General features: G+C 32.9%; 4 protein-coding genes across 6 annotated transcripts; 2 read left to right on the top strand and 2 right to left on the bottom strand.

Moving 5' to 3' along the window:
• The first annotated feature begins 1,456 nt into the window (after positions 1-1,456).
• Positions 1,457-2,546, top strand: LOC133682407 (eukaryotic translation initiation factor 1A). 2 transcript variants are annotated; one of them, XM_062105745.1, is made up of 2 exons: positions 1,457-1,576; positions 1,951-2,546. In XM_062105745.1, the coding sequence occupies exon 2, from the start codon at positions 1,962-1,964 to the stop codon at positions 2,397-2,399; it is 438 nt and encodes a 145-aa protein (XP_061961729.1). In that variant the 5' UTR covers positions 1,457-1,576; positions 1,951-1,961; the 3' UTR covers positions 2,400-2,546. The 2 variants fall into 2 exon arrangements, with proteins under 2 accessions (XP_061961729.1, XP_061961730.1); XM_062105746.1 differs by having other exon boundaries at positions 1,490-1,576; positions 1,939-2,546.
• Positions 2,547-3,101: 555 nt separating this feature from the next.
• LOC133682406 (protein IQ-DOMAIN 33) lies at positions 3,102-5,675 on the bottom strand. The gene is made up of 6 exons (XM_062105744.1): positions 5,334-5,675; positions 4,806-5,090; positions 4,332-4,538; positions 4,005-4,118; positions 3,547-3,915; positions 3,102-3,317 (listed from the first exon to the last, which is right to left on the bottom strand). Exons 1-6 carry the CDS (start codon positions 5,403-5,405, stop codon positions 3,213-3,215), a joined length of 1,152 nt encoding a protein of 383 aa, XP_061961728.1. The 5' UTR covers positions 5,406-5,675; the 3' UTR covers positions 3,102-3,212.
• Positions 5,676-10,545: 4,870 nt separating this feature from the next.
• On the top strand, positions 10,546-19,359 carry LOC133682825 (transcription initiation factor TFIID subunit 6-like). Of its 2 annotated transcripts, none has more exons than XM_062106356.1 (12): positions 10,546-10,911; positions 10,997-11,083; positions 11,786-11,887; positions 11,974-12,082; positions 12,454-12,554; positions 12,648-12,785; positions 12,891-12,986; positions 15,712-15,836; positions 16,332-16,464; positions 17,641-17,766; positions 17,846-17,957; positions 18,727-19,359. In XM_062106356.1, the coding sequence occupies exons 1-12, from the start codon at positions 10,786-10,788 to the stop codon at positions 19,080-19,082; spliced, it is 1,611 nt and encodes a 536-aa protein (XP_061962340.1). In that variant the 5' UTR covers positions 10,546-10,785; the 3' UTR covers positions 19,083-19,359. The 2 variants fall into 2 exon arrangements, with proteins under 2 accessions (XP_061962340.1, XP_061962339.1); XM_062106355.1 differs by having other exon boundaries at positions 17,638-17,766.
• Positions 19,360-19,431: 72 nt separating this feature from the next.
• LOC133682826 (uncharacterized) lies at positions 19,432-20,430 on the bottom strand. The gene has a single exon (XM_062106357.1). It carries the CDS (start codon positions 20,022-20,024, stop codon positions 19,599-19,601), a length of 426 nt encoding a protein of 141 aa, XP_061962341.1. The 5' UTR covers positions 20,025-20,430; the 3' UTR covers positions 19,432-19,598.
• Positions 20,431-25,051: the final 4,621 nt, after the last annotated feature.

The raw sequence follows: 25,051 nt of genomic DNA, 5'->3' as shown, positions 1-25,051 counted from the left end.
CTTAAAAAAAGATAAAGATCATAAAAGACATGATGAAAATGGTTTAAGATAGGCAAAGGAGTTACATGGATAATAGGAGAAGACCTTTAGAATTTGGTATTGGTGATAAAGTGTTTGTAAATGTTGCACCATGGAAAGAGCACAAAACTTGGAGTTTTCTTGCCTTCCATCTTTGAAACATCTTTCTATTGAGGAAACAGACCTATTCCATGTGATTAATTGCTTTAATTCCATGCATTGATGAAGAAATGCAATTGTTTATATTATGTAAAATTAGGAAATTGTGTTGCGGATTGTTGTAATGATGCAATTTATGGTTTAATGATGATTGTAAGCATGTGATAAGATTGAGTAATTGGTTAATTTCAAAAAAATTGAAAGAAATAAATTTTCCCTTTTTGTGGACACTTTCGACCAAGAGGAAGAAATGAGAAAGAAATCGGAGAATTAATACAATTGATTTAATTTGTGTTAAATAACATGTATATAAATGTAAATTGAGGGATAGAATAATAAATTAAAAAAAAAAGATCCATCCATACTCTCTTCATTGGTTTCGGCCTAGATTGCCAGAAAAAAGAGGGTTGAACCTTGGCCTTATTAACGAGAGAAACATGTTTATTGGATTAATTGATGTGTTCTAAGAAAAAAAAACAAAAAAAACAATAACAATAACAACAACAATAATAACAACAATAATAACAACGTAAAGAATTGAGAAAGGAATTGTATTCCCTTTACAAATAAGGAATTCGGCTAAGCTTGTAGTGGAACATTGCGAATAAGGAATATGGCCAACGAGTAGTTAGTGATTCATTAATTTTGGTGATGCATGTAAGGCTACAAAGTTACATCAGCAGCAATAGCTCACATCACGCACACAAATATTAGGTAGATGTTCAACACTTTGAAATAATCTATCATTCTATTTCAATAATTCATAAAATCAATTTTTATTGTAATTTTAGTGTAAAATTATGAAATAAAAAGGTAGAATAACGACTTGTCAAATAGATGTATTGAAAAATTATTGAAAGATTATTTCTTGATTTCAAGGGCATCCATTCCTTATAGACGCATATGTTGCTGTGTGTAGAGAGAGAGAGATGTGTTGGGATGTATGGGGGGGGGGGGAGAGAGAGTTAAATAAAAAATATTTTTAAAATTAAATAAAAATATTTTTATCATTTTTACTATATTTAGGAGTGATTATCTTACTCAAATATTTATAGACTAATGCCAACTTACCAAATTTGAGTTTATTTAATATTAGCTTTAAATGACAACCGATTTAATTTCTTTAACAAAAGTATTAACGAGAAATTTAGACACTATCGGGCTTTTAATAACCAAACCTTGTTGTACATTGAACTCAAGACAGATAAATAGGCCCATCAACATGGGCCTGATTTGGATATCTGGGCCTCCAAGTTGAGCCGACATCAAAATGGTGTATAGAAAAGAGAGGTTTAGGTCAAGAAGAAGCTAAGAAAGAATCCCACTGATTGATTTTCTTTTTCTATCTATCTATCTCTCAGCTTCCTCGCTCCTCTCTCACCTTAGCATCACCGCCCAGGTACTGATCGTCTTTTATCTCCGCCTTTCTTTTTTTTAATTATTTGACCTCATTCAACTAACGCGCAAGCGATTTTAGTTTTTTCCCTGATCATTTCCCATTACTATCACGCTCTTGAATTGAGAATCTTGTTCTTGATTTCCAGATTTTCATTTCTGCTTTGTTATTTTCCCGATCTGCCATTGATTCTATTTTTCGATTGCTGTATAGTTTTCTTCATTCCATTCTTGTTCAGTTTTTTTTTTTAATGATTTAGGGGGGGAAACATTTTAAAGTAAAGTAAGATTTAGGTTTTCAATTTATAGAAATGTTTTTTTTTTTTGCAAATTATTAGATAACTGATTGGGTATTTGATATTGGAGTGTGGGAAACAGAATCAGAAACCATGCCGAAGAACAAGGGAAAGGGAGGAAAGAATAGAAAGAGAGGAAAGAACGAAGCTGATGACGAGAAGCGTGAGCTTATTTTTAAGGAAGATGGGCAGGAGTATGCCCAAGTGCTTCGCATGCTCGGAAATGGTCGTTGTGAAGCCATGTGTATTGATGGGACCAAGCGTCTTTGCCATATTCGAGGGAAGATGCACAAGAAGGTCTGGATTGCTGCCGGTGATATAATTCTCGTTGGCCTCCGCGACTATCAGGATGATAAGGCTGATGTTATATTGAAGTACATGCCCGATGAAGCTAGGCTTCTGAAGGCCTATGGTGAGCTTCCTGAGAATACTCGTCTCAATGAAGGTATTGCTGGAGGTCTTGATGAGGAAGATGATGGTGCTGGAGATGATTATATTGAGTTTGAGGACGAAGATATCGACAAGATCTAGTTTTGTCGTCTTCTTATGTTTAGTGTCAAGTGACAGCGAGTGCTGATAATGAAATGCCAGAACCAGAAACGTGCATGATAAGCTTGAATTTGAGATGTTAAACTTGTTATAATTCTCATGAAATGCCTATTTGTATCACTCTTAATATTTCTCATGTGTCCTCTTATCTTGTGCTGTTTGTGTTGATGCATGCCTGAATACCCAGTGCTTCATACTGTGTTTGGCCAATGTTTCATGGCTTTTGTATGGAGAGGTACGCTGCCCTGTTTTTCATTTGGTATTTGCATGATGGCTGCAAAATGTAATTGTGTGATTAGGTTGCCAGTCATTCGCCTTGGTTCCTTGTTCGGATTGTTTGTCAGGATGGGGATCATCGCTAACAAACGAAGTAATTTGTTAGCGTTCTTGTATTTACTCTTCCAGGGGTTCGATTTGTAGGCAGTGCTTCTGCTATTTTATTTATCCACAAGGGGACTAGAAAGGAAAGCATGTTTCGGGAATTATTAATACTTGATGACATGAGCCTCTAGTAGACAGCAGTTGGTTTCCAGAATACCAGGTCACAATTTCTCGTCGCCTCGTGCAAATTTAGAATACAAGTGTGTTGCTGATGCCAATAGAGGCCCTATTTAGCGTTCTTTGGTTTCCTTGGGATAGAATGAACATCCATGTTCTGAGTTCACACATTTTTAGATCTAGCGATTTGAAAGCCATAAATCCTTCTGAAATGGATTGCAAGTAGTATGATACAATGTTCCCCTACATATTGGAAATTTCTTTGATGATTATGACACAAGTTACAAGCTACATTGGTTAAGATGAAGCACTGCGTTTCATTTCTTTTCTGCCACTTGATGGTGGTTCCGTTTTCTGCTCCTTGTCTTGTTCAGTCTCCTTTGAACACCCTTTCTTGATTACCTGATCAACACATGGAAGTGTAAGTGAATTGGAAGTCTGTAAAGAATAAGAAGACAATGAAGAGGAGAGGAGAGGAGTTGCGTTATACATGGAAGATGAACTATTACTTGAAGGACTGCAAGTCTACAAAGAAAGGTATCAGAAGCCAGATGCAGTTACGAGAGGTGATTAAAGTGCCCTAGTGATCATGTAGTTGCGGGGGCTAGGGACAGCCGACAGGGAAATTTACCTTAGCTTGCTCTGTCGGACACTGATAGCTTGGGGCTGTTTTCCGCCGTGATATGGTTCTGGTAGCCTTAAGCCTACTCTTAGCGTGCTTGAAGCCATCCTTGTTGTTTGATGCTATTGATAAGCTATCAAATTGGACAGATACCTCATTAGACCCGCAACTCTCTCTCTCTTCTACTGCCACATCAGAAAATCTCTCCCCGAAATCAAATCTGTAATTGTTGTTTACTGGCTCAAGTTGTTTGCCAGTACAGCTTTCCACTGAGCATTCTGGAACTCGTGTTGCCATCCACCTTTCTAGCCAGCTCCAACTCATGTTGGGCTGGGTGCCATCAGATTTAGTTTGTTTCTTCTTCGAGCAGATTCGTAACTACAGGCAGATTTGACGACGGAAGCAGTGTTAGTTAAAGCATTAAATCTCTGTTTCCTGTTTGCATTTCGGTCAGAATTTAAGCATACCTGTTGTGAGAAAGCATATGCCAGTGCCCTTTCTCGCCTGCTTGTTGCTTCCAGTCTGTTCTGAATCCTCTTTTTCGAAATGTTGCTAATCACCGTGCTATCATCCCAATCTTCCTATAATCCATGCATATTATACATAGATTTAGTCTAATTCCAGCGGTGAAGTTTCAAGTATCCCATTTTCTCATAATTTCTTATGCCATACTTTGAATCTTTATTTATGCTCAAACCATAGATTTTGATTCATGACAGATAAGTTAACTAGATCATGTTTCATTTCTGTGTTTTGCTTTTATTGCTGGAAAAAGTTCAGCAGTCTGTATTCACCTTTAGCCTGAAAACCTGAGTTCTGGCTCTCTTTTGCACTCGATGATGCACAGACACGTTTTCCTCTCTAACAGAGAGAACTTCCACAGAATTTCCAGTCTGAACTTCAATTGATGTGCCTAGTGAATCTCTACTTGGACTTTCTGTTCCCAGAGCAAGTTCCTGCCCATCCTCCTTTGACTTGGTTTCTTCTCTTTTATGCCTAGCCTGAAATTCAAGAACTTAAGACAATTATCCAAAACAGAAAAGAGCACAAAATCAATGATTAACCAAGTGATGCTTTTCATGATCTTAAAATTTAACCAATGCACGGTCTACTTAGAAATTTCCCTGCAAGATTTCTGGCTTACGATATCACAAAATATTATACCAGAACCAGTCATTTTTGCTCGATGATATCTGTTTATGAATGACTAGTACTTTCATCTTTCTACAATAATCCAGGTTATGGCATTTCAGCCTATCTGAACGAACCAGAAAGTCTCTGAACGCGGACTGAATGATGATCGCTGCATCTTCTTGACGGAATAATTTGGAAGTTGAATTATGCTTTTCCTTCGGCATATCTTCTTTGGTCTCTTCATTTTGGACGTCTCCTTTGTCTTCAGTGTCCTCTAGCATGGGCTGTGTAACAGTGGCCTCAGAGCTCTTGACTGAAGCTGAATCCTCCTCTGCAAGCACTGAATTAAGCTCTTCACCACAAAGGTATAGCCTAACAGAACTCCACCTTTTCCTGTGATCCCCTGGAGTGATTCTTGCCTGAATTGGTCAACATAACATCAAAAAAGAACATCACAACCAAGTCTCTTAAGTCTTCCTGCTTAGTGTACACTCACTGATCATCAATAGTGCAGAGAGATAGGAGGCATCAACAATAACTAGCAAACCAAAGAACTACAAGAAAAGATCGTGTTCATTCTCAAGAAAAATACATGAAAACCAAAGAATTCAGACCATATAGCTTAAAGAAAATCAAATGAAGTATCTAGTTTTATGACTTACATTGCTCTCATGAGTTCCATCGGAGCGGTTTCTGGAGAAGACACTCCTAACCAGCTCTCCAGTGATGCCCATTTTCAAGTGACCAGTAATCCCAAAGCAATGTGTTTGAATAGGGTGCCACCAATTATATTGCAACAACCATGCACAGGTACTGAGATTCCCTCAATTATTACTGGTATTGAAAAAAAGTTGAAAATTGCAAGTGACATTCTTCACTCAGTTACTTCACAGGAGTTACATTAAATTATGGATTAGTTTACAGGGTTAAGGCAACAACTAACAATAGGTATTGTTATAATAAGGGACCTGTTAGCTGTCATTAAGCAGGAGATCAGAGAGGATTACAGAGCTTTAGACCTGGAATTGGGCCTTAAATCACATAAATAATTGAGGCTGAAAAGTAAAGATTAGATAGATAGGATGAGTGGAGTTTTTTTTTTATTGCTTTTTATATCACTTTTTTGCACATGGCTTGTGAAGGACAGGGCAAATAAAGCTTGCTTGCTACTGGGGCTATGTCTCTTGCTTTCTAGGCACTCACTCACTCAATGCATCTACCCTTCCATTTGTGGTCCAAGTTGCTGCTGTTTAGTTTGTGCTGGGCCTGAAAAGATATCAATAACTTTTAAGGACTGTCCGGTTTGATCAGGCTAGCTATTGTGTGTTTTAAGATTATGCAGAATTGCTGTCATTTAGCCAATGAGCATAGTTAAAGCATATGTACCCCTCTTTATATAGATATATATATTTTTTTTTTTTGGTAACCGTGGATATCTGGACAGCTTTATTCATACCTCGACTACTCTCTTGAGATCTTGAAGTTAACGATTATATAAGTATCCAGTAATTCTGAGGTTTGTGATACTTAAACCAGTGATTTTTATGAAGCAAATTCATAATCTGACCATTTGAGCTATACCTCTCAAAATTTTATATAAAGATGTTGTATACATGGGTGGTAAGAAAAAAAATACAAAGTTTGGTTCTCCCCGAATTAAGTCTCTCTCCTTTTTATTATCTATATATGTCTGTCCTCGTGGTTTCTCAGTAAAGTCTGTTATGAAATGCTCTTGCCGATCAAATCTCTATTACAGGGTTCTCCACATTACCTCTCAAGCCTTTACAGTGCTCTGGATGGCCTCCATTCTAGCACCGCGAGATGGAAAGTTGCTGATATCTATGCCCATCGGACATGGTAACTTGTTCTAATACTAATTAATAAGGTATATAGGAAGATAATGAGGTTTATTAATTCCCAAAAACTCTTAAAATAAGAACGCAGCCTTATTTAAAGGAATCTTTCAAATACTTAATTTTTATTTATCAAATATATTATTGACAAAATTTATTACAACTCATAGAAAAAATAAAAACAATGAATAAAAATAGAGAAACAGAGAAATTATTTTTTAAAATAGAAGAACTAGAAAAGCCCAATAATACTAAATAAAAAAAATGAAATCCTAAAATTATTACTAATTTCTCAAAAAAATGATTTTGTTAAATAAATAAAACTAACAAATCCTCAAAAATCTTAAAAATTAAATAAATAATCCAATAAAAATAATAATTTGTGTGTCCCTTTATAGTTCTAATACTAATTAGAACTAATTAATGAATGTTTTTTAAAGTGTTATTTATTTAAAAATATATTAAAATAATATTTTTTATCCAATCATGATTTAAAGAATCCAAGATTGGTAAATAAACTATTTGGCCCGAGAGAAATACTCGCCATAACATCTTATTATAAAAAAGATATATTTTTGATTTAAAATTGTTTCAAAATTATTTTTATATTAGTATATTAAAATAATAAAAAATTAATTTTGTTTAATTTTTATTTGGAACTAAATACAAAACCAGGGCTAGCTGTCTTGTTGCAGGCTATCAGCAGGAGATAAGAGGATCGCCTCACATTTTTTTATTTTTTATTTTTTTTACATCATTCACCATTTCAAGAACTGGGCCATGGAATGTTCTTCTTCACTTCGTTGGACGGTTATTTCACCAGTAAATAAAAGAGGGTGATGGGTCCTCAGGATTTCGGTTTCAGGCCATTATCATTGTCTGCCCTGGATCATGAGAGCATCTGCCCACCTCCTCCCCGCGCATGCTTCTTTTTATTATTATTATTATTATAAAACGATAGTTTAAAATTTGAGATATTTTTTTTTTTTTTAAAAAAAAAAGATAATAACGTCATTTGAGTTGTAATTCATTTGTAGGCTGTTAATAATCTCTTTAATGAAAGAGAGCTCTAATGTTATTTGAGTTATGAGTCATTGGAAGGTGATTAAGCTTAAATAATATATACTTGTATTATTATTATTATTATTTTGATTAAGATAGTTGTCCGAACCAGCTTGTGTGTATTTTATTATTTGAGTTATGAGTCATTGGAGTGTGATTAAGCTTAATTAATATATACTTGTATTATTATTATTATTATTTTGATTAATATAGTTATCCGAACCAGCTTGTATGTATTTTAATTAAATTTATAGGTATTTATAGTTAACAATCAGCCTCATAATCTCACGTTTATAATTCAGTAAAGTCGCCTTATAAACACTTATCCAGTTATCTTCTACGCTTCTTCTGTGGAAGTACAAGGTGGACTCGTCGACCCAGCTCAGTCAATCTCCGTGTTCAACCACCTTAACTCGGTTAGTCCCATCACGAGTCAAAAATATATAGATGTCTGTGCTGAGTTCCTCCACTTCACTGCTCCATCATCTCTCTCCATAAGAAACGACAATTGTGTAAATGAAAGAAGGAGAGATTGCAGGGCTAAAATCAGCAATTCCATGTGGGGTGAGTCTCTGAGTCACCCCGGTTGTTAACTCGGTTGTGTACACTGCAGCCCAACTCGTCCTTGGCTCGCCTGGGTTTTCATGTGTTGACATGTATACTGATCTCCATTCACAGTTAAAAACATGAAAACCCAGGCGAGCCGAGGATCATTTTGGCTTACATCTTTTTCTTTATCAAATAATATTCACTCACAGTGGGCTTATCCTTCCTTTTCCATTCAATAAAGGAACCTGTGCATGTTTAGGAATTTTAAGGGCTGACCTTGATCTAGCGTATCTTCTCTTCCTTCTGGCTCCTATTGCTTATAGATCTTAGGGATGGTTTCCAATAGGCAACATTGGAAGCGAAGAGACTGAGGAGAAGGGTTACTTTATTGGGATTTTTTTGGGTTGATCCGGGTTAATCTGGATCAATTCATCTGACCCATGATCTAATTATTAGATCGGATCGAGTTTAAAAACGATCATCTGCCTTGGATCATGAGAGCATCTGCCCACCTCCTTCCCGTGCATGCTTATTATTATTATTATTATTATAAAACGATAGTTTAAAATTTGAGATATTTTTTTTTTAAAAAAGATAATAACATCATTTAAGTTGTAATTCATTTGTAGGCTGTTAATAGTCTCTTTAATGAAAGAGAGCTCTAATGTTATTTGAGTTATGAGTCATTAGAGGACGATTAAGCTTAATTAATACGTACTTGTATTATTATTATTATTTTGATTAACATGGTTGTCCGGACTAGTTTGTGTGTATTTTAACTAATTTCACATGTCCTGAAGTTAACTATCATGTAAGCCTCCAGTGATCCTGACGTTTATAAGACTCGAACTGGTGACCTCTAGAGTGCAAATCCAGGACCTGACCAATTAAATTATATTTTTCAGGATTTTGTATTCTTTATTTTTAGATAAACATCAAATATATCATCAAATTATTGAGCTGATATCAATTTTATATTTAAACTATCTTTTGTATTAATTTTATCTTCAAACTGTTTTGATATGTCAATTAAGGATTTTTATTATAATTATTTAACAAAAATGTTAATTTTGTTTTTCAAAATGAAATCGTTTTTTTTTTGTGAAAAAAGACCAATAATTTGGATGGAAATATGAATTAAAAGCCTAAAAAATGAATTGAAGCCCTTATTTGAGAATTTCTAAGAGTTTGAGAATGAAAATAATATACAAAGTTATTTAATGGTAAAATTGAGACTACCTATATAATTAAAAAAACGAGACACTCAAATATAAAAAACAATTGACAAATTTTCGTGGGCAATTAAAAAGAAATGGATAAATGATATCCCTCAAGTATCATGCAATTCTCAATTGGATCTCCAAATAAAAAAACATTCTTAATTGAACCCCCATTTCTTTTGCATCACCTAGTTAACCCTTGTCTTAAAATCGTTGCCTTTAAAATTATATACAAAATTTATCAAATTTTTTTACTTTAAAATATATTAAAATAATATATTTTTTAAATTTTTTAAAATTTATTTTTGACATCAACATATCAAACAATATAAAAAAACTAAAAAAAAATAATTTGAAACAAAAACAATTTCAAAAGTTTTGAAAATGATTAGCATTTTACTTCAATATTTAACTATTATTAACAATTTTTGTTGGTTTATTGCTTTATTTTTTTTAAAATTTATTTTATTAAATATAAATATATTAAGCACGCGGGTATTGACTTTTGTATTTTTTGCTAAGCTTAACAACACCTGACTTCTTTTTCTTTTTTAGACTTTTGATTAATTTCTTTTTAAATTTTAATTAATTCCATCCCAAATTTTTATTTATTTATTTATTTTTAAGTTGTATTAATTCTTTTTTTAAAATTTTAATTAATTCCATCTTTCTTATTTTTCAATTTTTTTACTTCACATTTTCTAAATAGTAGCTGATTATGTTTTCTTTTCATAATGCCTCGATGTAATTATTATAATTTATGATTTATATTTAATTTTTTTTATATAAATAAATTTTGTTTGCATTATGTATTTATAAAAATAAAATAAAAATATTTATTATTAAATAACCTATAGTATAAAGTAAATAAAAACATATAAAATAAAAATTGCAGTGGACTCTATATTGATATATTATTTTATATACTCTTTAATTTATTTTACTAAGCATATACTTTTTTTTATTTTTTTATTAAAAAATTATAATACCCGAAAAAATACATTGACACATTTTTTATTAATTAAAAATTAAATTAAAATCTTACCAATATTATAGAGGACTAGTAATACTAAAAACAATATTTATTTGGTGTTTTTCTTTCTACAGCCGTACTAAATTTAAACATGGTCGGGCCGGGTCACCTGATTCGTATTATTGCAGTCTTTAACAAATACACCTTCCTTTCCCGGGTCCTCCCTTAGTGACTCGACCACGACTCGAAAACCCTCCCCCTCCCCCTCCCCCTCCCCCTCCCCCTCCCAGTCTCTCGGTCTGTCCAGGGTTACAGTTCTGCGGCAAAAAGAGAAGGAAAATAATTCAGTGGTGAAGCGAGGTTAAGCATCCTCCTCGACCCACGAATCACTCTACTTGAAAGTTTCTTGTTGTTTTTTGGCAGTAATTAAAAATTAGAGGAGGAGGAAGCAAAGAAAATGAGCATAGTAGCGAAAGAGACAATCGAAGTGATAGCACAAAGCATAGGAATCAGCAATTTGTCCGAAGATGTTGCACTTACTCTCGCTCCTGATGTCGAATTCCGCATGCGTCAAATCATGCAGGTATTGTATTCTTATTATTAACACAAGAAGAAAACTAGTGATTCAGTTAATTATTTTTTATTTTAATGATGAAATCAAATAACAGGAAGCTATCAAATGTATGCGCCATTCCAAGAGGACTAGATTGACTACAGATGATGTTGATGGTGCGCTTAACCTTACAAATGTTGAGGTAAATTATGAACGACTGATGTTTAGATAGTTTATTTGTTAAATATCATAAAATCGAAAAAGCTTTAGATGATGATGATGATGATGATGTATTGTTGTCTTATGCAGAAATATGTTCTTGTGTCTGTTTAGGTTTCAATCTTTGAACTGCAGCAATTCATTACGTGTATCGATGGGTCACTAGGTTTAAATTTAAGAAGATTTTCAATCGAAATGATGCGAGTGGCAATAGATTGGACAGGATCATGCGGGCTAATTTATAGTCCAATGTGGATTTTCATTGAAGTGGAGAGACTCTCGAGAAAAAATTGAACTCTTTCTTTCACCTAATGACCGAAAATGAACTTGAGGAAATGCTGGGACATTAAAATGGTTTTTTCAAGCATTATTCTACTCTCTTTTTTTCCCTTTTTGTTTCAGTTTCAACATTATATTTTAGGGTAGAATTTCATTGTCTTGTCTTACAGCTTTTCCATTTGGATCTACTTAATTGGTGAAGGGCTGGAATAGGATTGCATCTAACTTTCTTATCATATGGTTCTATTTTTCTTCAGTCCTATGCCTGTTTTAGAAGTTGGGATTATTGATTTTTTGGATGTGATGAGTAGAACTGCTTGTATGGCAACTATCAAATTTGTTTTTTGTGAATTCCTGGAAATGCTATTATTGTTAGTGTTCATCCTAATTCTGTTTAATTTTTCAGCCAATATATGGCTTTGCTTCTGGAGGTGCTTTGCAGTTCAAAAGAGCTATCGGTCATAGAGAATTGTTTTATGTTGATGACAAGGATATTGATTTTAAAGATGTAAGGAATTTGAAATTATATAAATTTCTCTTTTGATTGAAATTACTAGAGCACTTTTTTTTTCAATGTTTATGTTTGAGTGATAGGTGATTGAGGCACCTTTGCCAAAAGCACCACTTGATACTGCAGTTGTTTGTCACTGGCTCGCTATTGAAGGTGTCCAACCTGCCATCCCAGAAAATGCTCCATTGGAAGGTCAGTCTCTTAATTTGGGATTTCATAAGCTTTTCATTACTGATAAACATAAGATGATATGATACAAGACTTAAGCTCTAGCAAGCTAGAATATATACCAATACTGGAATTAAGCATTTAGTAGGCTTCTAGTACCTCTGAGCTCTTAAGATGTATGTTATGATCATTTTTCTTCTTTAATTGCTTTGATGAGACAAATCACTTCTTCTAGAACTGCAGTGAGTTTGATCCTGTTAGTTGTTGTTTTTGTAAATTTTTATGTTCCGGTCAATGGAGACAATTCTTTATTCATTGTTTTAGAAATTCCTCTCTGCTCAGTTTTGCTTTTACTATTGGAGCTAATCTTTGGACGGATCATGTTTGTTCTGCAGTTATTGCACCTCCTTCTGATGGCAAAATCAGCGAACAAAATGATGAATTTCCAGTTGATATCAAATTGCCAGTTAAGCATGTATTGTCTAGGGAGTTACAGGTGTGCAATATATTATCAGCAATTTTTTTTCCCATTTGTTTCCGTAGTGCAGTGGTTTATTCTCTTTCCCTTTTCTTTTCCTCGCCTTTGCAGCTATACTTTGATAAAATCACAGATCTTACAGTGAGAAGGTCTGATTCTGTTCTCTTTAAAGAAGCATTAGTGAGTTTGGCCACTGACTCGGGACTTCATCCGTTGATTCCTTATTTCACATACTTTATAGCGGACGAGGTACTGGCTTCCTGATTATGTCACCCTCATTAACAGATACTGGATATACATGATTATTCCTTTTGCATTTTGTTTTTCTAAATATTTGCTTATCCAATGACATAGGTTGCTCGTGGTTTAAATGATTATTCTCTTCTCTTTGCTTTGATGCGTGTTGTTTGGAGTCTTCTCCAGAATCCTCACATACACATTGAACCTTATGTAAGTTAACCTGCAGTTTATTCTGTCTTCCTGTTTACCTTTGCAGGACTTGTACATGAATAATCTCCAATTTTAGGTTTATTTATTGACAGTAGTTGTTTTGTCCACGTGGCATATGTTGATGTGGATGTAGCATCATGATTGGATTTCAAATGGCCATTCATAAGAAATGGACTCGATTATAGTTATTATTAGCTCTACCCATTGAAACCTTTGTTCTGAATAATTTGGCATGTTCTATTCTCAAGTAGTCTGGGTTACAAACTTACAACTTCAAATGTAGTTAAGTGAATGATAATGACTTCAGAATATAACTTTTTCCAAAAGAAATCCTTTACACACACAGACAAGTGCACACACACACACACACACTACATATATATATATATATATATATATATATATATATAAACAAGAAGCATGTGCTGTAATTTTTCATTGTCATTTTGCCACTATCTAATCGGTACAGCATCCATAACATCTGTGATTGACTTACTAATTGTGGCTTAAACTTTTTTTTTTTAATCAATTGTTTTAACTATGTGCACTTAATTGAATTATGATGACCTATATCTACATTTACATCTGTACCATGTATAAAAACTGAAAGAGTCAAAATATCTGGTTTGACATAAATAAACCTCTTTTTTTTTCTTTTTTAATGACTATATTATCCAACTTAATAGCCTTTGGTTCTATTCTATTTTATTTGTTAATTATACTATTATAGATGGTTTGAAAAACTAACTAAAAAAAAAATGTATTCTTTTGTGTAATAAACTAGATAATACAGATATACCATTCTATTGATTTTGGAAAGTTCTTTTGTTCTATATAATTATTGCATGAGTATCTGATGTAAGAAATATAGGAGGGAAATTTAATCTCAATTTTTTTTTTGTTACAAATTAATTTTATGAATGATTAATTTAACGGTTATGTTGTACTGAAGAACCATGACACTTATTAAGTAGGCAATGAACAAAACTAATGATTTAACCTGTGCAGCTGGCTTCCTTCTTAAAAATATCTATGTTTTCAACTATCATTCATGTTTAGATCCTCTTGTGAAAAACCAGTGGGTCATGAACTTGAAATTTCTAATTTGTCTACTGATTCCTTTATGTAACAATAGAAAAGATAGTAATTACATTTTCATAAATAAGCTCATCTTCTGTTATTATTAGAATATGACGTGTTTCCTAGTCTTAGTTGGAAAGGAGTCTTTACTAGCAACCTGCTTTCGGTTGTTTGAGCTCATCTTTAGTAATAGAGTTCTGATTTCCCAGTACGAGTATTGTATAGCTTTGGGACCGAATCCCTTGCAAATAAAAAGGAAGTCTTTTTTTCTTACCCTCTCTGTAGCCCTTTATCATTATTCTAGATTTGTCCATCATTACATTTTTTTTCCAAGGAATTTAGATTTTTCAGTTTGAATAGTAAATTTTTTGTTCCAACAAAAAAGTGTGAATCTAAAATCATGTGCACTGTTAATTTACCAAGTACAGATAATAGTGAACGTTCTCTCATTCGTATTTAGGATTATGAGTAGTATAGATGAATACAAGATAAAGTAAGTCAGCTCACCAACTTTCTCTCTCTCTCTCTATCACTCTCCCCCTTTTTCAAAGAACAAGAAAATTCATGGTGAGTGAAATGCATGGAATTGATACAATGTACATAATCTTACACGTAATTGCCTATGGGTTCATTCCCCCGCCCCCTGTTTTCTGTGCATGGCTATTTCTTCTGACATCAATAACAAAACCAAGCCTAAACCCTCTGAAAGGTTAAATTTTTTTGTGTTCGTTTTTTTTTATAATAAAAGCCAATATACTAAAAAATAAGTTATTCTTGAAATGAGTATCTTAAACATGCTGAATTGAATTATACAGTAAAAGTGAAAAAGATGGAGCTTTTGATCTATTTTTGCACATTGTTAAATTCTTTATACCATAAGAATCTACAGAAGCAAGAATGAAATATTTTACTCAGGCATTTAAATACAGTGTATTTTATGATAAGTGATTTTTATATTGTCAGTGCATTGATTTATCAAGTGATATTGCGTTGTTCATATGATGGAACATCTGTCATAATAACATTGAAATTAAAAATTTAAGACAACATATTAGCTGGTCAGGGAAGAAAAGAGATTTTATTAATTGATATAGTAGTTTTCAATTAACATGAAATAGTTATGAAAGAAACTTTCTAGTAAAAGGAAATAGACATTAAAAGTTATATGTTTTAACTTCCAATCGTTCTTTAATATTTTTCACATGATGGTTATTGTTTGTGTGCTGATAAATGCATACAGCTGCTGATATACTTTCAGAGTTTCAGTTGTGTTTTGCTAATGGCAAATATGCAATGCACATGAAAGAAGAAAACTAGTCATAATAAAGGTTTTTGCAGTCTTACAATGGTCCTTGCTGAATCAAAGTCATTGGTTTTTCGGTGCCACCTACTTCTTGAATGCTTCCTTTGGTTAATGTATCTTCTTCTTGTTGCTCCCGTGCATGTTTATTTTTTATTTCCTCCTGTCCTTTGGTGTCTTTAGTTTAAGCATTTCTTCCTGATGCCTTCATATGCATCTGTTTCACTTTGACCAAACAACTTAGATGAAATTTTATTGTAATTATTCAATGTAAATGGATATATTCTGTAGTTTTTTTGAAGAGTGCAATCTTTGAAATTGAGAAGGCGGTGGATTTCTTGTCAGCTGCACCAATTGATGCCATCTGTAGTCACCTGCCTTGTTGCGAGAAAGTTGGGGAATAGATTTGCAGACAACCACTGGGAACTCAGGGACTTCACTGCTAACTTAGTTGCCTCAATATGCAAAAGGTAATTCTTCTTGTCCAATATCTGTTCTACACACAACAGTGATAATTTGGTAGGGTGCATGGTTGGCAACATTCAGCCCTTATATTATGTAAGCACAGTCTGACTGAGGTTTTTGCTCAAAGCATTTGGATTATTAATTTTTATGATCATACCTGTGTTTGAATAATCTGTGTATGGCCACTTGAACAATTAATGCCAACATTGAATCATTTTATGGGATTTTCCTTGTCTACTTGCCCTCCATGGGTAACAAACATAGCCCAGCATTCCTGACCTGATGTGACTTCATTGGTAACTTCATACTATATGTGGGCACCAAATGAATTTTAAGTTTGTGTTTTACCTTCACAATATGTTTTTTAGTAACTGAGTTAGATAACTTGATTAATTCTCAATTGACTGACTTGTCTACTTAGCGACTAAAACTGTCTATTTGTAAAAGTTAATTTGCTTTGTAAAGTATGTTCCGAGAGTAAGTTGGAGTGGCTGTTGCAGATTTGGGCATGTTTATAACAGTCTTCAGACACGTTTGACAAAAACTTTGCTCAATGCTCTTTTGGACCCAAAGCGCTCATTGACGCAGCATTATGGAGCAATACAAGGATTGGCAGCTCTTGGGCCCAATGTGGTATTTTCTCTTGCATGCTTGTAGCAAGCATAAATATGCAAATTTTGTTTAAATGCATGTTGGAAATTATTTTCCTGCCTATAATAGTATGAGGTTGGTGTTGACACATAATCTATAAGAATTTAAATAAGCCTCATCAGTTGTGTAATAGAATAAAACCGAAATGAAATAGGAGAAATAATGAACAAAGGAGGAAGCAGAAGATATATTTGACACGCAGTGATGTTGTCTGTTTTTCTCATTATTCTTACCAATAGGTGTGCAAACAACTTTTCTATTTAATGATAGAGGTAATGGCTTGCTAAGGATGCATTTTGGATTTTAATACAGACAATTGTGAAGTTGATATTGAAGGATATGCTAAAGTAGTTATTCATAGTTTTATAATTAGGAGCACAGTGTCCCAAAATTGCTTATTTGATGCTGAGCTGAAAAATATTGCATGTAGGATAAGTAGAGATATCTTGATACTTCATGTATCTCGTGAAGCTAATCAAGCAGCAGATGTTTTTTTTTTACCTATTTTGGAAATGGGTTTGGAGATTGGAAGACAAATTATCCTTGGAATTTTGGATAATCTTCTAAGTTGACATTTATGGTAAAGCTTATCATGGGGAATTTTCCATTTTTTTTTTTCAAAAAAGAAATATAGAGAACTTTTTTCCCTTGAAGATTATTTTGTACCAGACCAGAATTCTGAGCACTGTCACTATTATTTGGTTTCTTTATTTTTGTGATTCTTAGGAAGCAAGATGTTTAAATTGAAAAGGACATGCTTTTGCAAGATTTTCCATCTTAAATTTCCGGTCCCTTCTTTGTACTCCCAACCAAATAGAAGTTGGGGTGCTGTACTGTTAAATCAAGCAAGGAGGTTTACTGGGATGGCATCAAGAAATTGTTTGGAAATTGCAGTTGGTCACAATTGGTTAAGGGAATTTTTCTGTGAGCATTCACTTCTAATGCAAACTTTCATAGACAAAAGTAATTTAAAAATGTAGATCTTAAATGAATGCTTGGACTCCATCCTTTCGGGAGCCATTTCATTTTTTTCCCTTTCGGCCCATGCTAGACCATGGTAATCATTGAAATTGTCACCTTTTTTTTTTTATTCCTGTATCTTATTTCTACTCATCTTCTAGGATTTCAAGTCATTAATGCTTCTTACTCCACAAGCAGGTTCGCCTTCTTCTACTGCCAAATCTCAAACCATATCTCCAACTTCTTGAACCAGAGATGCTTCTTGAAAAGCAAAAGAATGAGATGAAGAGGCATGAAGCTTGGCATGTTTATGGAGCGTTGCTGGTGAGTTACTGTCTACTTAATATAGAAATGACACTTGTATCCCATTAAGACTAGTTTTACAAGACTGCATATTTTCCAGTGTGCAGCGGGTCAATCCATATACGACCGCCTCAAGATGTTCCCAGCATTGATGTCCCACCCAGCATGTGCTGTATTAAGGACTAATGAAAAAGTAGTTACTAAAGGGCCAGGTGATTTTTATGACTTTTCTTTCCTGAAATTATACCATTTGAATGCTACAGTTTGTGATGTTTCCATGCCGATGTATCTATGGTGTGGAAATTAAATTTCAACAGGTAAAGATTGCATGAATGATGCACAATATATTCTTGGATCATATACAAAAATCAGGCACAATTGCTATATTAGTGTGTGCATGCATGCATATTGGTCGGATCGTTTTAGCTATATTGCATCACCTGCTAATTTGCAAATATCTATGCTATAAATTATTTCCTCCATTGATATCGGGAGGGATGCTTAGAGAAAAAAAGCAGTAGTAAGTGAGCATTCTCCGAATATCTATGCTGTAAACTTTTTGCCTCCGTGATATTGTGAGGGCTGCGGGGGGAAAAAAAGAGAGCAGTACTGAGTGAGCAGTCTGTGAATATCTATTTTACATTTTTACCCTCGTTGGCGTTGTGAGGGCTGCTAAGAAAAGGATCTGTAGTGGGTGAGCATTCTGTGGTCTCATTCGGTTTTGGGCAATTTCGATCTAGTTCTGAAATATTTGAAAACCAAACTGCAATTTAGATAAAACCAAATGACCAGAAACATATTAACCAAAACATATTACATAAAAAATGAGTTAAGGGAATAAACTGAAATATAACATACAATATCCAATATATGCTACCTGTACAATTGCCCTTAGCTTCACACTACATGTTTTTGAGTCCATGCTTTTGAGACTCTGTTTTTCTTGATTGAGGGTGGAATCTAATCTCTTTCCTCTTATAGAAAACTATCAAGATAAACGCAAGGCAAGCATGGAGCATATGGAACAGCCGCCACCGAAGAAGATAGCAACTGATGGTCCAGTCGATATGCAAGTGGAACCAATAGCTCCAGTCCCTTTAGGTGATTCTAAAACAGGATTGTCGACATCATCTGAGCATACGCCTAATTATAGCGAAGCAGGCAGCAGAAATCGAAAAGACAAGGGTGATAGTCAAGCTATAAAGACATCAGCCATTCTCAGTCAGGTTTGGAAGGACGACTTGAATTCCGGGCATCTTCTGGTATCCCTGTTTGAGCTGTTTGGTGAAAGCATCCTCTCCTTCATTCCATCTCCGGAGATGTCATTGTTCTTGTGACCCGTTGTTAAAGTTTGTTTCTTAGGCATGCGAAACAAATCATGATGGATGGAGATACTTTTGGTGCAAAATTTAATTAAATTCCACACCAAATTCTCCTCGAAGATTTTACTTATTTAGATTTTCTATTATTTCTGCAATTCTCATCAGTTCCCCCGACCTGATAAGCATGAGTTGTTTTCCCCTTCTGATGCAATGTTTTACCATTTCCATTCATGTGAGGCAAAATTCTGAGCTACGATTTTGATGAGAATGCATATTTTCCCTCTTCAAGTCCGATTTCTGCTCTTTACAAAAGGGGTGAACACCTGCATTAAGCTAGAACTTACTCTTTAAGATACTTACCACCTTCAGCAAAAACAGAGCATCTCATTTATTTTCTTTGCCACTACACTTGTGAGGAGAAAAAAAATTGCGGTGGCAAAATTAACCTTGGAATACATTGGGAGAAAAAAAGAGAGAACGAAGACAAATTAACGAGTCTTACATAAGGTAATGGATGTGGAATTAATTAGGTTATGAAGAATATGAAGCAACCAGCTTAGCAGACTCCCACTCCACAGCTTTCTTCAAGAAACTGTCTTCTTCCAGCACCATCTGAACAGGCAAGAAACCCATCCCACTAGCCATGGCTAGCATCATCTGCTTGGTCTCCGCCTTGAACTCCTCTAAGTCCACTGTCCCATTCAAGTCATGATCAAATTGGACGAACAGAGAATCATAGACCTGGACACGCTCATCCGGGTCTGTTTCCACATCTACTCCAAAGTGGGTTTCCATTACCCTCAAACCCTGCAGCTCCTTCAACATCTCCTCGTACGAAAGCTTGCCGTCATTGTTAGAGTCAAGGTGGGCAAAGCGATCACATATCGACGCGTTGAATGCTTCCTCGTCCTCCAGAAAGTTGACAATGGTGGCACCGTCCAAGATCTCCACACTCATTTTGATCTTTTGCGAACTAGAACTATAGAAGGTTTTTAAACCGTGATAAATAAAGAGAAGCTTTAGGGAACTAGATTGATGTTGATGAAGGAGTAGGCTTTGTGCTCATTTATATGTAGGTTGATGGGCGCATGGAAAGTCAAAAACACAAGTCAGCACCCGGTTTCCATAGAGTATATGCTTCTGTGAAATGCTTCTGATGAATCTCTGGCGCATAGAAAGTCGCTATGCAGTCAAAAATATAAAGTTAGCACCAGGTTTCCTTAAAGTATATGCTTCTGTGAAATGCTTCTGACGAATCTCGCCTGCTTACTACTTGTGTAATCTGAAGCTTCGAGGATGGATCGATCACTAAAAAATTATTCTTAGAACCATCTTAAACAGTTGAGTTCTCAGTCGCAATCTAATGGCTACGGCAACTAACTGTGTGAGTTTACCTTGGGGGAATGGGGCGTGGCCTTTCCTCTAATAAAATCCCGTGGCCTAACCGTGTTTTCAAAAGTGAAAAATCAAAAGAAAGTTGACTTCCTAGTAAATTTTTAAACCCGCCGTCAAAAACAGCGGTCAGTTTTTTGCTTTCCTTCAAGGGTCAAAACAAGAACAGTTCTTGTGGCCACGATACATGAGAAAATTGTAAATTTGGTACCAAATCTTTGATTGATTTTTTATCTGAGCACCCAATCTTCAATCTACCTGTTTTTTTTTTTTGGTACAATGGAAAGAAAAGAAGAACAAACTAGCCTCCCTACACTACCAGCACCAATAAAATCAATAAATAGAAGATGAGAAAATCCCGAAAAGAGAATCCCAAATATAAAACTCCACCATCTGCTGTACTCTTATCTTGACAAGAAAATCTACACAAGAGTTAGCTTCTCTTAGCGTGTAATGAAAAATGACCTTCCACTCTCTAACTAAAAGTTATATGATATACATAATAACTATTACAAGAGTCTGAGTTATAAAGGACTTTTCTAAAACCTCAATTCCAAGCAACTAACAAACCATGCTTTAGAGCTAAAATTTCTGGAAGCTAGTTATAGTCATAATTTGCAAAACTCGTGAAGCCCACCATCCAATTACCATAACAATTCTTGATGAGACCCTCTAGAGCCAATTCGGCCTGGGTTCCAAGAGAGCTTCCGTCCATATCTAATTTCACAGTACCTATATCTGAATGTTGCTATATAATTAGAGAAATCTCTTTATATATGTTATCTTTATTTTCTTAAACAGATTGACAGTCAGCTATAAGGTGTTTAATTTGACACAATAGCCAGTAATCCTCATTGTATGGCACTTTAGTTTGGATAATGTATAAGAAATTGATTGAAATTTTAAGAATACAATAAGCTTTGAATCTAACCTTTTCCAAGAACTAAATTAAAACTCTACCAGGAAATAAGGGACCAAATTGTACATCATCCTCCCTCGAGAGCCACCTGCAATCCACCCAAAGGAGTAGCATTGACACGTAGTAAGGCATTTCGAATGCCACAATATATGTATGCTTCTTTCGGACAACACTTGCTAAATGTGTTTACAGAGTAATGAAGCGGATATAAATTTTTACTTTCAAGATTTATATTTATGTAATTTTGATGATAAAAAAAATACTAATATCACTGATTTGTATTTAAATATCTATATTTTATGAATATATTAAGTAAACATGGATATAAAATCAATCCAGATCAATCAAACACGTGATTTTTTTCACTTGATCTTTTCTTACACATGAAAACATGTGGCGCATACTCTAACTATTATTTTTTTATTAGTTTGTTTTATTTGAAGATATATTAAAATGATATATTTTATTTATTAAATTTTAATTTTATATTAATACATTAAAACATTGTAAAAATATCAAAAAAATCTAAAAATAAAAAAATAAAAAAAACTCAATTTTTTTTAAAAAATACAATTAAATTATAATGCCAAACAAAATCTTAATGTGAGAGAATACCACATTAATCGTTTATGTTTATTTTAAAATTCATTAAATCATGGTTCAATAACAAGCACCCTTGGTGGAGGCTCTTACCATCAAGTTAGGATGCGGTTTATGGGTCCATTTTTTTTTTAAAAAAAAAATAGTATGTGACAGTGAAGAAATTGGTTAGGCTTTTTTTTTTTTTTTAACGGGAAACCTGGATTGGTCTCAATCTTGTAAACTCATTTTTAAATACATCATAAACCTATAAAATTTGTTAATTAGGTCACGTACTTTTCACTCATTTTTAAGGTTGAAATTTAATTTTCAACCTATGATATTTAACATAGAACAATAAAATAATTTAAATAAATTGTGAGTAAATAAAAATTTAATATCAAATAAACCTTGGTTTGGATATTTTGGTGAAATCCAAAACCCTTTAAGAAACTCCATCTCACATTGTAAATAAATAATTTTTTTTAATATTTAGTATTTATAAAGTGGGTATTTAAAAGGTTAAAATTTGGTTTAAATAGCACCAAAACTTTTAGAAAACAAAGATAGAACTATTTATTCCAATCCATTATTTGTCTTGTTCAGCCCAAGAATGTTAACAATTTTTTTTAAAAGCATTTTATATAAAAGAACAAAAATCAAATTTATGACCACTATATTCATGTTTAATTTTTTTATTTATGATAGCTGATTAAAAGGTTGAATGATGTGAATTAGTTTTTTAACTTTTAAAATTCATTGTAAAAAAGTAGGGTGAAAGAAAAGCTTAAAAAAATATTTTATAGATTTTTATATACTTTTCCTCATCTCATATTTTTGTGTTTTCTTCTCTTTTTATACTTTGATTTCCTCCCAGATCTAGAGTTTAGGTTCAACTTATTCAGAGATATTTGAGTTATGTAATTTTTGGTTCAAAAACTTTGTTTAGAAATGTATTTAAATAAAGATTGTGTTGTTGAAATATTGGGAGACATATTGCAAACATTATAGCTGCACAAGTGATGGACAATAAATCTTAAAGAATAAATGATTCATCCTTAATAACAATAAAAGATTTATTACTTTAAAATGCTTCAACAAGTAAATATCCTCTTTTATTTTAATTTAAGCATAAATATTTTTATTATTAGCATGCACACTAGGACTTGAATTAATATCAATTATAGGTCGGGATATATATATCTAATATGCATGTTAGTATTCTATTATAATATTTTTAAACCTGCATGAACTCAAGACTTTCCTTAGAAGTATTGTTATGTTGAACATGTTTCGATATGAAAAACTATACATATTTACTCGCTAGTCTAATTTATTTACAACTTAGAAAAATACTTACCTCTTCAACAATGTTCTCTTGTCAATTCCTTTCAATAGTTTATCATGTCTAATATATATATTTCATACACTAAAATGATTATTATTTGAAAAAACATTGACAAAAAAAACTAATTAATACAAACACTTTCAATCTAAATGCACTAAAACAACAACAATTTGAATAAACTTTGACAAGGAAATTGAAGGGCATTAATTAAAAAAAAAAAAAAAACCTTGATTGAGAATGTTTTGAAACCTAGTTTATAAATTTTATAGGTTTAGGATTAAGTCGAGAAAGGGTATAGAAGGTGGGACTCAATTGAGGCTTATGTTAACAGATGCTTTTTGATGTCTCCTCGAAGCAAAATAAATAAATAAGAAGTTTATTCCCAAAATTAGAAAGAAACGCCAATTTTGAGACGGCCTTGCCTGAAGACTTTTCTTTTCCAAAATGCTAGACCGTCTCTGTCTAGTCTACAGTGCGCGCGCGCAAGTTATTTGACCCGAGAGACAAAGCGGGTCAAATATAATTTTTTTTTAAAAATAAATATAAATTTTAAAATGTTATTTTTTATAAAAATTATAATTATAAATAAAAAAGTCTGTATATATATTTAATTAAATAAATTAAAAATCTTCTATGTCAAAATAATAATATAAACGAGTTTATTTGATTCACCTCGTTACAAGTAGAATAATTTTTTTAATACAAAAAAATTAATGTGTATGCACTATTGACGTGTTTTTTGATATCGGGTTGGATAATTTTTTTTTAAAAAAATAAATATACAAGCTTTTTAAATACTTTTTTGTTCTTACAAAAAAAATCCTAATTATAAATCAAAAAGCTTATGTATGTATTTAATTAAATAAATCAAAAACCCTTTGTGCTAATAAATGTAAAAATAAAAGAGTGTTAATGTGAAGGTTAAATAAATTGTTTTCTAACACAAAAGAATTAATGTGTAGGTGTTATTTGCGTGTTTTTTGACATCGAGTAAAAAATACAAATACAAATACAAATAAAAAATAGATGCTTACATGTAATAAAATATAGTAAAGATTATATGTGTTAATAAAAAATATAAGATCTCAAGCTAATTTTTAACAAATTAAAAAAATAAAATAATGTTGTAATCGCTACATTGAAACATAATTTTCTTAGTTTTTGTACAATAATTTTTCAGAAAAAAATTATAAGGAAAAAAAATTACAAAAGAATTGAGACGAGAACAAAAGGAATGGTATAAATAAGTTAAGTGTAGAGTGATAAATAAGAAGAAAGAAATAATATTTTTTTCCAAGAAAAAGTATAAGGAAAAAAAGAAGGAAAAAGTAAAAAATTAATATTACAAAAAAATAATAATAAAAAAAATAATGATAAATAAATCATGTATAAATAATAAAAATATCTACATATTTGTCAATACTACAGTAAAAAATGATCAAATTTACTATTATGCTATTTTTAAAAAAAACCAAAAAAATTACAAATTTAACACCACGACAGTACTCGTCACAGTAAAAGATTCAGCAAGATTTACAATTATGCAAGTTTTGCAGTAAAAGACCGTTCCCTTGTAGTACATGTATAATAAACATAATAATAATTTGCTTTTACAGTGAAAATGTAAAAATCATAAAAAAAACAAAAAACAAAAACTCTCAGCTAAAGAAAACACACTTTAATTTGTAACGGAGGAAAAGCAGCCTCCTCTGGCGGAAATGAGTGTTTTTTTTTGTCACGTGTTTT

The sequence above is a fragment of the Populus nigra genome, chromosome 2 (genome assembly GCF_951802175.1).
Source record: "Populus nigra chromosome 2, ddPopNigr1.1, whole genome shotgun sequence".
NCBI classification, from domain to species: Eukaryota; Viridiplantae; Streptophyta; class Magnoliopsida; order Malpighiales; family Salicaceae; genus Populus; species Populus nigra.
This window is presented reverse-complemented; position numbering and strand designations above follow the sequence as displayed.

Coding starts and splice junctions, on each gene's coding strand:
- LOC133682407 (XM_062105745.1), top strand. CDS start 1,962: ATGCCGAAGAACAAGGGAAAGGGAGGAAAGAATAGAAAGAGAGGAAAG.
- LOC133682406 (XM_062105744.1), bottom strand. CDS start 5,405: ATGGGCATCACTGGAGAGCTGGTTAGGAGTGTCTTCTCCAGAAACCGC. Junction 5,091..5,333: donor ATGGAACTCATGAGAGCAAT/GTAAGTCATAAA, acceptor TGACCAATTCAG/GCAAGAATCACTCCAGGGGA. Junction 3,916..4,004: donor CATATGCTTTCTCACAACAG/GTATGCTTAAAT, acceptor ATCTGCCTGTAG/TTACGAATCTGCTCGAAGAA.
- LOC133682825 (XM_062106355.1), top strand. CDS start 10,786: ATGAGCATAGTAGCGAAAGAGACAATCGAAGTGATAGCACAAAGCATA. Junction 11,084..11,785: donor TTAACCTTACAAATGTTGAG/GTAAATTATGAA, acceptor TTAATTTTTCAG/CCAATATATGGCTTTGCTTC. Junction 17,767..17,845: donor ATGTTTATGGAGCGTTGCTG/GTGAGTTACTGT, acceptor CATATTTTCCAG/TGTGCAGCGGGTCAATCCAT.
- LOC133682826 (XM_062106357.1), bottom strand. CDS start 20,024: ATGAGTGTGGAGATCTTGGACGGTGCCACCATTGTCAACTTTCTGGAG.